Genomic DNA, 16039 nt, shown 5'->3' with positions numbered 1-16039 from the left:
CTCTTGGGTCCCTTATCAGTCGATTGATCCATGATGAATGCAACAATTGCCTCGCAACTGGCTGTTTATATCTAGCCGGTGCCATGTTTGGGTGTGTGTCTGTGCCGTAAAGCATTTTCGAAACTACAATCTGACTACATTTTCGAGGATACTTCCGCTGCGTCACATCCGGAATGTCCCGGTCCGAGCAGATCAAGTTGCATATGCGCTTTTTCACTGTAGAGGCAACATGGGAAAATGAAACACCCACCAATCGACCCAGAAATGGATGCAGAACCATCAGCATAACTCTCAACCTGCATACTTAATGTAATTTTGGCTAAAAAAGTTGCATAGTGGGCCTTTAAATACCTTCACCATATTTTTTAATACCAGCACGACTTCAAGAGAGAGAGAGAGAGACCATAGGAGTTGGATCAATCAATATGTCACAAAGTAGACATAGGCAGAGAGTGCCAGAGAGAGAGTTTTTGGGTCCAGTGTTGAAGTTTTTAATTACCTCGTTAAATATTGTTATTACAGTGTAAAGGTTTTAAATGTAGTAAGGCGTTACACACAACACTAGCTGCTAGGGATGGGCGTGAGGAATCGATTACTCGAGTACTCCTCGTTACAAATGAACTCGGTTGGTGGACAGGCAAACTCGAGTTTGCATATACACACACAAACAAAGTTTTCTGAAGCAAATGTATCAATTCTGTGCGGCGCCACTAGCGCATGCACAAAGCTAATTAAATGTATCAAATTTCTGTGTGGCGCGTGCCGTGCCGTGTGCAGGCACGCCAGAATTAAAAAAGTTAAGAGATGGGGGTTAAATGCAAAGCGCAGCGAAGAATTGAAATACTTTAAAGAAATAGGAGATCATAAGGTGAAATGTAAAATATGCCAAGCGAAATCGAGCTACCAGAGTACTACAAGTACTATGCGGCAACATATGCTCCTGAAACACAACGGTGAGTTCGGGAAAGCAGACCCGCAGTAACCAAGTGTGTCGGCTATTTTCACCGCCGCAAGACGTAGCTGTAATCCCGGCCGTGTAGAGAAGATCACAACGCTGAGTATATCCATAGTCCATTTGCTGCCGTTTTATTTGCAGCTTTAAATTATTTGCAATGGTTAGGCTACTTTTTAAACCGTTTCAGGCCTTGGTTCGACGTGATTTAAATTGTGAGACGCATATTTATTTTTTTAAGGAAAATGTGTTTTGAACGTTTGCAAAAATAAATAATGATTACTCTGATAACTCTGACTGTTTTGATGGAGAATAAGCATTACATGTTTGGTTGGTAATATTGCCGTTCATCATTAGGCCTATTCCTGCTGCAGATGCGTTGCATTCTAAAAATAGATTTGATTACTCGATCGAGTACTCGATTGAGCCTCGAGGAATTCCTTCGATCACTCGAGTTTGGAATTTACTACTCGTGCCCATCCCTACTAGCTGCGTTTACATGGACACTTTCTAATCGGAATAGATCTAATCCTATCATGCAATCCGAATGTACTGTATATAGGCCTATGGCATTTACAAAAGTGGTAGGCTTAAGCTCGTATGTCTCTCGCGCACAACCGTTATGTTGGTCTGGACTTATATGATATTTGTAAGGGATAATGTTGTAGTACAGAACGCCGGTCATTATCGAGAGAATAAGCCACGACAGGGCAAACCGGGCAGCGATGCGAATTCTTGTCCTGCCTCGCCCTGAAGGGTATTATTTTTCGATAATGACTTTACATTATTACACGGCTCCTTGCCAAAACGCAACAATATCTTCACACATTGTGTCATTTTACAATTACCATTCGTAGTGTTGACCAGCAGAGAAATAGTCTGCCAAAGACGTTGACGTCACTTAGAAACAAGACAAGCTGGGGTTGATAAGTTTTCGGACATACTTACTGTTAAGAAAGACGTGAATCAGGCAAAAAATTCCCTTTCCTTAACAGCGGTCAAGTTCGGTATGTAAAAAAGTAGACTGACCAATTGCGAAATACTGCAGCTGCTGAAGCCATCTCTCTAATTTAAAAAGTAGCCACACCCACCCCAAACCACTCGGAATAAGTGTATACATGTTGATCATAGCGGACTACACCACCTCTTCTATTCCGCATGGAATTCTATTCCAATCAGAGAATTGTATTCCGATTGAGCCGTATATATGATAATTTTTTATTCTGATCGAGCTGTTCTACCACTGCTAATCGGATTAGAAGTGTCCATGTAAACGCGGCTGTCTACTGGTCACACCGGTCTCACAGTAAAGTCAAAATCCATACCGTAGCGCAAATTCACACCAGTGTACTCTCTATACGTTTAGTCCAAGTACTTTGACTAACAGCAGCGAACTCGCGAAGAGGTTTTGCAGCAAGCCAGCTGGGTATATCCAGTTTGTTTCAGCGAATGCACCACGTGACATCATTGATATCACTCAGGTCCTACTCGCAACATAAAAATAAATCAACGCAAGTTTTAGTAATTTTAGGAGATAGGCCTGCACGTAAATTACACAAATTGAAAAACTCAAAAGGCCTTGTTGGAAATGTAATACCTCGTCAGATGACATTTATACGTTTTTAATGGCCTTAATTTGGGCTAATTTCATTTGCTACATTTTAATACCTTTCACAACCCCGCAGAAACACTGGGTCTATAACGATAGTGGGTCACTATAGCGTAGTGTCTGTAACGATAGAGGCACACTATAGCGTAGGGTCTAACGATAGAGGCACACTATAGTGTAGGTTCTCCTGGGTTTCATGGTTGCTTTGCAGACACACGGACTGACCTTGCATAGCGGTTTCCCCAACAGCAGAGCTGGGCTCCTCCTTCTCCACCGAGGCCGGGGTGTGCGTTCTGATGGGGGGCGGTGCCGGGTCAGAAACCATCTCTGTTGGAGCCTCCACCTCCTGCTCCTCCTTAACTTGCTGCTGCTGCTCCTCCTTCAACTTCATTATCATCTTCTCCTCCTCCTTCACCTCCAGCTGCTGCTCCTTCACCTCCTCGCTCTCCACCTCCTGCTCCTCCTCCTTGGGGACACTCACCGGCTCCTGGACATCGGCCTGGTCCTCTTTTACAAGAGCATCGGGTGTGGCCGCTGGCTCTGGGGTTGGCGGCCGCACGGGTGCACTGGTTGGGGGCTCTGGCTGCACGTTGGGCACCATGGGGGGTTGCTCCGCGACCGCCGCCTGGGGGGCAGACTGCACCTTGACCGGGGCCGTGACCGGGGTCGTGACCGGGGCCGTGACCGGGGTCGTGACCGGGGCCGTGACCGGGGTCGTCACCGGGGCCGTCACCGGGGTCGTCACCGGGGCCGTCACCGGGGCCGTCACCGGGGCCGTCACCGGGGCCGTCACCGGGGCCGTCACCGGGGCCGTCACCGGGGCCGTCACCGGGGCCGTCACCGGGGCCGTCACCGGGGCCGTCACCGGGGCCGTCACCGGGGCGACCTCTGGCACACAGGGGAGCGTGTGGAGGTCAGGTTTCCGGAGGTCGGGTGTGCGGACCCGGGGCGCCTGGACTTCGGGCTCGGCAATGGGGCTGTCGTCGCGCTCCGACAGGCCGGTCGCGGCTGGGGCCTGGGGGTCCTGGGGGGCAGGCAGCGGGAGGCCGTTGGGCAGCCGCAACTCCTCAGGCTGGACAATGGGGGAGCCCGGCGGGGCTTCTAGCGGGCCAGGTGATGGTGGCGGGGCGACCAACGACCCCACCGGCTTCACCTCCACCGTGCCGTTGGAGGGCTCGGGCGGAGCAGCCGCCGCAGGGATGTCGGCACAAACGGCCGCTTGGGCTTCCTTTGGATGTGGCGCCGGGGCCTTCTGCAGGGGGCTCTCCGGCAGTGACTCGGCTCTGCTCTGCAAGACTCTCCTGGGCGTCTTGGGGCCCGGGTTGGGGAGGGGGGCCGGGTATGCCGGCACCTCGGGTGCAGAGAGGGGCAGTGTTGGGGCAGGCTCCCGGGCGGGCGGGGGGGCGTCCATGACGTCGGCGGCGAGGCACGGGCTGTCCAAGGAAAGGGCGGGGGGGGTTGCGCTGGGGAGCGGCGAGGGAGGGGTCTTAGTGTGAGTGTCAGAGAGACTGGCCTCTAGGGGGGCAGCCGGATCAGCCTTGCAAAGTTCGGTGGTCTTTGAAGGAGGGGGAGGCGTGGGCTTCCCTCGGTCATCTAGACAAGGGGATGGAGGGCGGTGAGACAAAGGAAAGAACACTCAGTGCAAAGTGACCTTTGACCCCTAGGAAACAGGGGAAAGGTCTTGGGGCTGTGCTTCAGTCTACCATAATTCTATCAACCTCTGATGGATGACAATCACTTTCAAAGGCTATTAACACACTACATTATAATAATAAATAATACCATTTATTCATAGTGCCCTTTTCATCCGAAAATCTAAGGGCTACACTAGATGTGGCCACTTATAAACACATTTGAGACTATGGTGTACTCTTAAGAGTTGCCTGTCAAAAGTCTAACATATCACAATATCTACCTATAAGGAGAACGCTTAGTTACGAGGTGGCGTGGGGTGTGTGGGTAAGAAGCAGGACCCTTGGACCCTTACCTGGTCTGACCAGTGTTTGAGTGGCAGCTGTTACACTCTCACCGTTGGCCTGTGGCACAGCTGGACTCTCGGATCCAGATAGTATCGACTAATGGAAACAGAACAAACACACACACACAAACAAACGCACACTATGAGACTTCACTCCAGGGAGGAGATGTGCGTGTGTGGGTTGGTGTGTGTGTGGACACGGGCTGACCTGTGGTGGGGTTGGCGTGGAACCACTGCGACCCCCTGACATGATCTCCTCCGTGATGTCACGGCCCCCCTGGTTAGGGTCCCGTATTCTGATCTATGGAGCGAACACACACACACACTCATTAATTAAAAAAAAAAGATTGCAAAAGTAGTTATGATGGCTAGACTCATCCTTTCGCTCACCGATAATCACAAAGAAAGAGAATGGGGCCAGGAGAGAGGAGGGCTGTTTCTGATTATTTGCGGTCCTATAAGAATGTTACGTCTATCTCAGCGTGTATCTGTCCTGCCCCTCCGCCAAAGAAGACACGATTCTCACAAACAAGCACGACAAATCACGGCAGAACCCAATCATTAGCCGACAGGCTATCCACATGCTTAATAAACGAATCTTCTGAAACTCAGTGAAAACGTAGAGCAGGCTGGATCCAAGTTGTTTGACGGGCGTACAGCTTGGCTTATTCAACCTTTGATGCAGAAATAAATTCCAGCACAGCGAGAGCGAGAGACCAAAAATGCCTGCCTCACATAATCACCAATTTGGTGAGCAAACGTTGTGACAGCCGTAAGCTCCCATGCAAAACACAAGACTCAAACTAGGCAAGAAGAAAAACCTATCAAGAGCTTTTCCTCCTCCAACCAGTTGCAAGCACACATTTCATTTCACAATCTTTCTCTCTCTCGCCCTCTCTCACTCTTCTTACTCACGTAACCACGGCAGGAGCAAGAGCTGTGGCTAACTGGTAAGAACCGGAATCTTTTCCCTGGTACTCCCCTGCTTCTGATGGGGCTTTACATGGCCACGTCCAGAGCCCCTCTGAGCTCCAGAAAACCTAGCGGGCCTGTCTCATCCTGGGGCTGGAGTTGTGCTGCTGGCTGCCAGAGGCCTCTCCAGGTTGGTCTGGGTGGACTCTGATCCCAAAAGGCCGGGCGCTTGCCCAAAGTGAAAGAAAAGTCCAACACACGCGGATTCATACGTACACACACTAGCCCAGGGCCAGAGAGATTGTGCGACCGGACAACAGAAGGGCAGGGCCCGGGCCTCGTTCAACACCAGGCTACAGCTAGCGTCTATCTCCCTCTTCCACACACATGCTCATGTGCAGAGCGGGCCTGATAGTGAGGACGGGAGGTGGGGAGGGGTAGCGACAAAGCGACTGGCCTTGTAAAGCTACGGTACTGGAATGTGCAGCCCCGCCCACTGAGGCTAACAGGCAGGCAGAGGGAGCCTGTGTAGCGAGAGGGAGGGGGAGACGGGGGTTGTTCAGTGAAAAAAAGAAAAAAGGCTCCAACTTTATCGAATGAGCTCTGGCGCACAGAAGAAACTCCCCTCGATCATTCCACCCCCCTCCTCCTCTCCGGGCACCGTCATGCCGCACGCTTTTTCCCCCCTCTCTGCTCCCTTTTATAAGCGCGCGCGAGAGAGAGAGAGAGAGAGAGAGAGAGAGAGAGAGAGAGAGAGAGAGAGAGAGAGAGAGAGAGAGAGAGAGAGAGAGAGAGAGAGAGAGAGAGAGAGAGAGAGAGAGAGAGAGAGAGAGAGAGAGAGAGAGAGAGAGAGAGAGAGAGAGAGAGAGAGAGAGAGAGAGAGAGAGAGAGAGAGAGAAATAGGGAGAGGGAGGGAGAGAGGGGAATGCCACAGCAGCAGACAAGGGGAGGGTAGTAGAGGAGAGGGAGGGATGGGCTTAGCTCTTTGGGCTGTAATGGGGGGAGGAGACCGGTAGCCACGTGGAGCAGAGTTATGTGCTGACACGTCCTTCACAGCCCCTCCCCTCTCTGCTCTGACATACAGAGTCTGTGAATGGGGGATACAGTCTCCCAGAGAAGGAGGTAAGAATGAGCTCCTGCAAGTCATAACAGTTTGACGACTGCACTTACATACAAAACTGAGACCCGGAAGACGGCTCGATGCGAAGAGAAGGTTGGTAAAACATGGTTTCCCTATAGGTAGATATTCCCCCACCACAACCTTGAAGAAACCATTTAAGGACTGAAAGCCCACAGGCAGAAAAAGGATGTTTTGTCACTGACTCATCCCATCACAAGTTCCTCGATTGGTTGCTTTACACACTAATTTCCCCCCCCTCACAGACAACAGTTAATCACTCCACTGTGTGTTTCCCCTGTGTTCATGGCGAGTGAATGTGTGCAGGCCCACGTGGCCCAGCCACGCAGCGTGGTCTCTGGGGTCAGAGTCCAGCGCTGAGCCAGCTGTGTGTCCCCAAATGTACTGATAAGCTCCCTACCAAACCCTGCTGGGAGAGAGGACCATCAAGGGCCTTTGGTCCCTCAGCTTGAAGCCTAGACACATGGAGGCTCAGGGGGACTCGGGTCCAACGGACGTCTGGTTTGAACCTAATCAAAAGTCCCTCAAGCCCTGTTCACACCAAAAGCAAAGACAATTTTACATTTGCGTAACTTGCGTAAGTTTGATGCCGCAAAACAGCAAGTCACATGAAGAACGCAGGCTCAACTCACGTCAACGCCAAGTTTCTGCCTGCCTGCCATGGCCCAGATAACCACCATAGCAAGACCATCACACCATCTATTCTTGTGGATCCCCAAAATCATGGGAGAACCCGACGCCGTCGGTCTGGGTTCCTAACGCCATCCTGAGGCATACATAAGTTGTAGCCGATGACGTACGTTAATGTCGCGCAAAGATATATATTCTACCAGTGTGAACAAGGACTCGCATGGTTCGTGCCTCTATTCACAAAAACAACCCTTCGCTTTTTGTGTGAAAACACCATTAGAACAAAACTCCTATGGAGCCAATGAATCCAACTAAGCAATACCACGAGATCAGGTTACCATGTTGTTATCTTGTCCAAAACACAGTGAAAAGCTGACTAGATAAACCTTTCACACAATGCCTGACCTATTATCAAATGATCAATTACCAAACCATCATGTCATTAAGGCTTGACACAATGCATTTACCATAAAAAACACTAAATCAGGTCAGTAAAACAGGTGCAGAATCAGACCCCAGGCATCCAAGCATTAGAGAGTGGACAAACACTTTTGGTGTGAAAAGCACAGAAAGAAAAGCATCAAAGGGCATGGGAGAGCTGTTCCGCTCTGTCAGAGAGCAACCTTTTTCACAGAGGAACCAGGCTGGGAGCCGGTTCAGAACGACATTAGTTCTCGCAGCCATCCCCAAGTTGGACAGGGTTCAGGAAACATCCAGAGCCTCAGATTGAAACTCGACATCATTGCAAAACCGGTCCCGCTGTTGGCTTCGCACTGAAACAACAGCAGTACAGTCACTGATACAGCATATCACTAAAAACACTGCAGTTTCTGGTGGAGACTTTTAAGTGTCCGTATTGGGCTATTTCCCGGTGTAAACACGTGACCTGGTAACCAGGTTGGACTGGATACACCAATGGGTTTCACTCACAGAATAATGGATCTGGTTGAGATACAAGTTGAGCCGATTTAAACGTTCCATCATTATGTACATTCAATTAACATACTCACTAAGCTCTGACCTTAAACATTCCCTAGCTGACCTTTGGAACCTACCCTTACTTCTATATAGAAACTAAATAGGCCATATCAGACTTTAGGAGTAGGTCTGTAGGGATAAAGTTCATATTTTCATTGTTACATTTGGAAGCTTCGCCAACAGAAGAATCATCTTAAAACGTGAGACTACAAATATCCAACATCTATTTTGCCATTTGGTTTCCACTTAAAGTGAAGAAGATTCTCAAAAGTACGATAAAATAGCTGAGTGTGCTAACGTGGGGAACAAGTGATCAGAGCCAAATCATCTGCACCAACTGCACACAGTAGAGCTTCAGTCCTCTAGACAAAGTGCTGTTAGGATGAGGGTCATCTCGGATCCAGCAGTCCTGCTATGTAATAGTTAGATTGGTCTAGCTTAGCAGACGTATAACATGTATACATACGTCATAAGTCTAAAGCAAAGGGAAAAGTCGAAAAAGCATTTAAGAAGTGAGACGAGGATGAGGGTGACTTTACCTGTTTGCGTTCTCGCTTGGTGGCGATGTGCTGGGAAGGTGGAGGTGGAGTCGGCTGCTGCTGCTGCTGCTGCAGCTGCTGCTGCTGCTGCTGCTGCTGTTGCTGCTGTTGCTGCTGCTGCTGATGTGCTTGTTGCTGTTGTTGTTGATGTTGTTGCTGTTGTTGCTGTTGTTGTTGCTGTTGTTGCTGCTGTTGTTGTTGATGTTGTTGCTGTTGTTGCTGCTGTTGATGCTGCTGTTGTTGTTGTTGCTGCTGTTGCTGCTGTTGCTGCTGCTGCTGCTGCTGTGGGGCGGGGCTCATGATGACCGGCGCCGCCTGCACAGGGGACGCAAACTGGGCCGGGTAGTAGGCCCCCGCTGTGGACCAAACAGACGGTGTCAACCAGACCATTGGCCTCACTTTGACAGGAGCATGCTGGCTTGACATTGGAAGTAGATTTAGTTAGGCACTAGCACACAGACACGCACCCACACCGGGTTTACACACTATGGACATCCATCAGTGATGTTTGACACGTGTGTAACAGCGAGCCATGGGTGCTCTAGAGTGAACATGTCACTCTAGAGTGACAGCGCTCTATGTTAGGGTGAACAGCGAGGGCCATGCTCTACACAGTGTGGCTTCGTGTGAAGATTGTCCCAAAGAGAGTCATAACGAATGTTCCTCACTTGCAGGAGAGTTAGGAAACCCTCCCTGATAGGTGTACATTTGTCTGTTGACAACAGAGACATTCTTATGGAGATGTTGATCAGTTCAAGGACTTTTGGTACGGTCGACCAGTTAACCCCCCACCCCCAATACTGCTCTGTGTGAAACACAGAGCCTTATGACCATGACCATCCAACTCCAAAAAAAGCCGTCAGTCCAAGAGCCACTAGACCTCTGAAGATACCAAGATACAAAAAAAAGATATACACAAAGTACCCCAAGTTCAAAGACCGAATATGTTCCAGCAATCGATATTGTCAACAAGCACCTCCAGCATTAGCCAGCCTCAGTCCACAAAATGCCCCGGCCTGCACAGCCAACCTATCTTACATCCCCCTTGATTTCCCTTTCAAAGTACAAAGAAAGCACTATAAAAAGGTAGTTTATTTTCCCCCCGCCCAGACCCTTTGATAGCTCTCGTCTGTGCCCCTTCTCCAGCTCTCGCTCCCTCCCCAAGTGCGTTTCAGTCACATTAGCCCGTCGGCATTGTTGACTGGGAGCCACACACACCTAAATATAGTCAAAACCCACAGCCACTGGGAGACAGCAGGGGAATGGACCGAGAGAAACGGGGAGATTGAGAGAAAGGAGGAAAGCAGACTGGAAACAGCAATGAAAATACCTTCCATGGATAACGCTCTGGGTGTATGAATAGATTCGATATTTACAAGAGAAAGGCCATGGTGAGAAAGGAGTCAAGATAGCAGTCACAGGGAGGGGATGTGGCTAAGATTGTGAGGGTCAGAAATTGCAGGCGAACCACGTACCCTGGGAGTCCTCCTGCTCGCGGGACGTGCGGTTCCCCATGCAGAACGTTGTATGTGGGGAGTGTGTGGAGAAGGCAAACCAGGCCAGACGAACAGAGCGGTATAGGATCCTCTCCAGAGCCCTCCTTCGCTTATTTTTTTGTTGCTATTTTTCCGCCCTTTTCCTGTTTTCCCCCACAGGTGCCCCTGAGAAAGACTGGCCCTGTCACTGTTCCCCTTGGCCAGCGTGTCTCCACATAGGTCCTCCTCTTCCAAGCACCTCCCCCCTGCTCTGCCCTTCAGACCGCCCCTGTTCCCTCCCCCCTCCCTCCTGTGTAGCAGGGATTCGGTGGGGCCCGGCGAGGCTCTGAGCCGTATGAACGGCTGTGATCCTACCCTGCTGATGGAGTTACAGACAACCTAATTCAAGAGGGGCAGGAGGAAGAGAAGGAGGTGGTGAAGGGGGCGTTAGGTAAATCATCCAACTGCATGAGATGACGGGGCCCCCCTCCTCCCCACCGAGGCCCCTCCAGGCGGCAGAAGACCGGCGACACGCATGTTGGAATCTCAGGGGTCAAAGATGACCCGATGTGCAGTTTTGCACAGGGAGGGCTCAGTGTTTGTGAGTGGGATTGATTCCCTGTGCTCTGAGCAATCTGCTGTTCAAACGGGGAATGTTTCCACGCTAGGCTGAGGTTTACATGCTATGGGCGGCCTGGTGATCTTATACAGAGGATAGAGAACAGCAGAATGGACCCCAGAAGAAGCTGTCAGCATGGTGTGGAGGCCTGCATTAGAACCATGTCTAAACCCAGGGCTTTTCCATTGAACTCACCCATTTTCCTTTTTACTTTCCTACGGTTTGTGAAATGACTGAAACCGCGATATATATTATGATGTTACGACCCACGGCAACTTTGTGCTATCTTTTTAGTACCGTTGTTGGGTATGAGTTTTATAATTGTTGCCAAGTTGTATATGAAATTAGCATCACATCGTGGCGTTATACTAAGTGACAGCGTTTACGACTGGCTTTGGAAAATGCCTGGGGAAGCGATAACTGTGGAAGAGCTGCAGAGACAGCACGTCATGCTACCTGCGTCTGTCTCGTACGGTGTGGAATGAGGGCTTGTGAAGGGACTTCACGAGCACTACTATTGTGAAGTCACTTCACAATAGCTATTGCGAAGTCACTTCACAATAGCTATTGCTATTGTGAAGTGATTTCACTACTATTACTTCCCAATAGCATTAGTATGCTATTGCGTAAGCACGAAGGCACACTTGCTGCGCGCCTGCGTGCAATAGCATACTGACTGAGAAGGCAGTATCGCTGTCAAATCTTTCCCTGTGAAGAGTAACGTATAGCGCCGAATTGAAAAACGAACTACGTTTAGTTACCATATTTTCAGTAGTTGCACGTAACTTTACTAATTACATGAAAAGTAGTTACGTTTCTGTTTTAACGCGTTACTTACATTGTTTCCCGTTACACAGAACACTGTCTACCAGACTCACGGTAACGTCAAAATCCATACCGAAGTGCAAATTCACACCGGTGTACTTTCTATACAGTTTATACCGTACACCCCTATTATGAAGCCGACCATCTGATGAGAAAAGTTGATCCGACACCGATACCAGTATTGGAAATGCCCCCTATACTGCCTAAAGATATCGGGTATCAGCGGGCATGCCCACAACTCTTACAAGACTCTTATCCTTTATCGTCTATGCGCCGATCCGATACCATCACCTGACGCGAGCTCATTCACTATACAGGCAGAGAACATCAACACATGCTGCGTTCGTCTTAGTGGTAAGTCGGGAGTGGGAAACGCTGACCTGCGTGCGTTCGAACAACCAAGTCGGAAAACGCTAAATTGCAAGAGCACAAATAAATTATTATAATGATAAATGCAAATTACCTAATTTGTCTGAAAAAAAATCTTCTTTTTCAGACAAACTAGATGATAAATGGAAGATCTCTACTGATGAGCCGACTTCTCTTGTCGGTTGAGACGGGGAGAGAAGTGTGACGAAGTGACCTCGGCACCTAGCAGACCATGGGGCTCTGAAACCTGTCTGGTGCCTAGTGGTGCAACAGTTCACGGGTAACCCGTGATCCGTACGGATCAACCCTCACGGTTCGGGACGCAAGTGATCCGTGGATCGGCTGATAAAAAAAAAAGAAGAAAAAAAGTTGTGCGTTCACGTGATCAGTGCATGTTTAAAGGACAATTCCGTATTTAGCACATTGAGCCCCCTTTCTGGTTGTCTAGGAGGAAACACCGATATGTTGACTATTGGTCCCGTCTCAGGTTTCGATTCGCCCCTGCCTGCTTCAGAATGGTTGGCTTTGGGCATTCACAAACCGGCACTTAAAACAACCCGAAACGTTCGTTTTCAGAAATGTGCAACTCACCGAGTGGTTAGTGGTGTTCGTTGATGTTCCTAATTAAGTATCTTCGCGAAATAGTTTGTCATGTTTTATTTGGCGCTTCGTAAATCCCATTCAAACGGAAACCGGACCCGGAACCGGAAATGGGCCGTTTGTGTTTGGTTGTAATCTTTTCGCCTGGTTCTCTGTGCTTCCTCTGAACAATTTTTTTTTAATTTTATTTACTATCCATGTTAAAAAGACGAAGGAATAATGCCTCAGATTGCACTTTATTAATTTTAAATGATTTTTAATAAGTTTTATTTTATGTGGACGCAAGCATTTTTTTAAAATATTTACTATGCTTAAAGGAAGCAGGATTATAACCTAATTGTTCACTTTATTTTGTCTTTACACATTTGAAGATTTTAAAGTCACATTTGTTGGTTGGTTGTTGTTGATCCGAAAATTATCCGACCCGTGACTCAAAAACTGTGACACGATCCGAACCGTGAGTTTTGTGATCAATTACACCCCTACTGGTGCCCATTCATTATATTCTGCTTAGGCTTCACTGGCTATACCGTGTACTTTTAACTTGTTTCATGGTTTATTATATAGAATATATAGACAACTGTCCAATAAATGACAACCACTATCGGTAAATATCTTTCTCAATAGCATGAATATACCCACTTGAATAACGGGGCAAATTTTTGGTTTATTATTAATAACTTGCAGCATACAAAAGCACACATATCCTAGCCCGACACCCCTAGCCCAACACAAGCTCCTACCTCCCATCACCCTTATCCCAACACAAGCTCCTATACCCGCACCCCTAGCCCAACGCAAGCTCCTAACCACACACTCCTAGCCACTCACAAGCTCCTAGCCCCACACCCCTAGCCCAACACAAGTTCCTAGCCCCACACCCCTAGCCCAACACAAGCTCCTAGCCCAACACAAGCTCCTAGCCCCACACCCCTAGCCCAACACAAGTTCCTAGCCCAACACAAGCTCCTAGCCCAACACAAGCTCCTAGCCCCACACCCCTAGACCCACAACCCTAACTCCACACAAAAAGCAGACTATTAACGCACCACTAAGCAACATTTGCGCCCTCTATTCATCAAGGATGTACTGGCCACCCCCAACGGTGCATCCCAGCTATGACGAGTTGGAAATGATGAAATTTATTCAACATTGTCCACATGCTTGAACTAGCAAGAAAGGAGTTTTTTTACATTCCCTTTAGCCTAGCACATTTGATATGATTGAGGCATCATAATTGTCTGTTTATTAGACAGAGGTAGGAAGCTAAATAAGCTTTCCGTGATCAGATGACATCAGTGTTTCCCACAGCACTGTATGGTTAAGGCGTCCGCCTTAACAACAATAGGGCCCCGCCTTGACTACCAATGTATAAAAAAAATAAAAGTTCATTATTATGTATTAACAAAGTACAATACTCTCGTAGGGAAAGACAACATACTTCCATAAGGTACTAAAAATAAACATAAATAATGCATCGGCAATATCGCTCACAACGATAGTAGGTTTTGAATGGAATTTAATCGGCGGCATCAGGTGGTTGTATTATTGCGAAGTGAAACCCTCACCGAAGACCGCAGGGCCATGCTCCTAAACCGCCATGAGGGTCAGTCTAACTAGGACCACAACGATAAGCAGGGAAACCAAACCCATATGTCAGATCATTAGACCATCGTGGTCCAATAGTTCTGCTACAATAATGGCATTTTATTAATATACCTTTGGTGGAAAGAAACCAGCCACACACAAATAGGATCAACCCGTCTCGGGATGAGATGTATTCCAGCAACCGAGAGAGCGGGTCCCGCGGCCGGACGGGGGTCTCTGCGGTACATTGGCTGTCCTAAGGCAATCTGTGAGCGATAAGCCTACACCTAAAGAAAACCAGCGCATAGCACACATGCCTGCTGCTAGGGGTCAGCCAGTTTGTTTATTGTCCCGGGCACAACTTCTACCGACATGCAGCCGCCACTAGAGGGGGTGGGTGCCCAGGCTGGAGAGCTGACAGGTGTTGCTGCACGGATACCCGCTGTGACTAGTGGACATGATGTCAGTATGAAGACTCTCCTCCCTTTCTATCAAATGTTTTAGGATTCATCCTTTTTTAATATCCAACGTTCAGCCGATCACCGCTAACCAACAGAGTTGTACTGTGTTTCCAGATCCACGTGTGGGTGCGTGAGGCCATTGTGTTTACATACTGCTGTGTGTAGAAGGGCTGAACGATTAATCAAATTCAAATCGAAATTGCGATGAAATAGAACGCGATATGCAAATCGCAAAGGCTGAGTTATAAATAAAAAATAAAGGTCACCGTTACTGACTGGTACGGAACCCGTAAAGGGGCATGAAAAAAAAGAAAAAAAAGTAAACGTTTCTCGTGAGCACGAGAAAGTAACGTACGCATATCACTGGCAGTGTGTGTGTGTGTGTGTGTGTGTGTGTGTGTGTGTGTGTGTGTGTGTGTGTGTGTGTGTGTGTACTTTAAATGTGAATAAGTGCACATGTAAATCTCGATTTTATTTTAATAAAGTATTGATTGTTCTGTGAAATGTCCCTACCAAAGCTGAGACCAAACTTACGCCCATGGAATAAAGTACCCAGCCTGTCAAGAATCGGTGGCCGCTTTATTCCGACCTATAAGTAGGGTTGGGTATCGTTTGGGTTTTATCCGATTCCGGTTAACGGTTCCGCAGCTAAAACGGTTCTCGAACCGGTACGAAAACTAAACCGCACACACTTGCATACATGCACGACTTGTTATGGGTTTCACATTAAGCAGAAAGTCAGCGGACACTGAGTTGAATGGCAACGGTGTTCGCTAGCCTACTGGATATGCAAGATTTACGGTTGGCATTAAATTACTTATATTAATTATTTATAATAATTAATATAAGTAATTTAATTTATAATAACAATTATTATATTACTGATAAATATCTTTTAAAAAAATAATTACAAATAATATTGATTACTCGCTGAAAGCAGGCAAGCACGCATCATGGCGCAACATTACTGCCAACGTCATATTAAGTACCGTATTTTCCGGACTATACGTCGCTCCCGAGTATTAGTCGCATCAGTCAAAAAATGCTCCATGACGAGGAAAAAAACATATATACGTCGCATCGGTGTATAAGTCGCATTTATTTTTAAACATTTAAACAAGAACGTTTAGTCAGGAGAGACTGAATAAAATTGCAATAGCAATATAGGTGTGTCGGTCCCACTCGTAGTTCTGAGAGTATACCGAATTCAGTGACACCGGGATTCCACCGGACGGGTATGCGCCGCGGTCCTAAACCTGAGCGCACGATCGGGAGGTGGAAGTTGCGCTCACAAGTCCAGCGGAGGGCTCCAGTTTTCGCCGGCCAAGTCATGCGCTGTGATATGTGTGACAGCTATGTTGCACAAC

At 48.1% G+C, this 16039-nt stretch overlaps 1 protein-coding gene across 1 annotated transcript in view; it reads right to left on the bottom strand.

Moving 5' to 3' along the window:
* The window catches only part of LOC130405295 (eukaryotic translation initiation factor 4 gamma 1-like), a 60640-nt gene that overhangs the window by 29510 nt on the left and 15091 nt on the right, over positions 1-16039 (bottom strand). Inside the window, exons 7-10 of the mRNA XM_056610340.1 lie at positions 8737-9092; positions 4748-4840; positions 4549-4636; positions 2787-4154 (exon numbers count right to left, since the gene is read on the bottom strand). Of these exons, the coding sequence (XP_056466315.1) occupies positions 2787-4154; positions 4549-4636; positions 4748-4840; positions 8737-9092 (1905 nt within the window). The remainder of the gene's footprint in view (positions 1-2786; positions 4155-4548; positions 4637-4747; positions 4841-8736; positions 9093-16039) is intronic.

The sequence above is a fragment of the Gadus chalcogrammus genome, chromosome 16 (assembly GCF_026213295.1).
Source record: "Gadus chalcogrammus isolate NIFS_2021 chromosome 16, NIFS_Gcha_1.0, whole genome shotgun sequence".
NCBI lineage: Eukaryota > Metazoa > Chordata > Actinopteri > Gadiformes > Gadidae > Gadus > Gadus chalcogrammus.
This window is presented reverse-complemented; position numbering and strand designations above follow the sequence as displayed.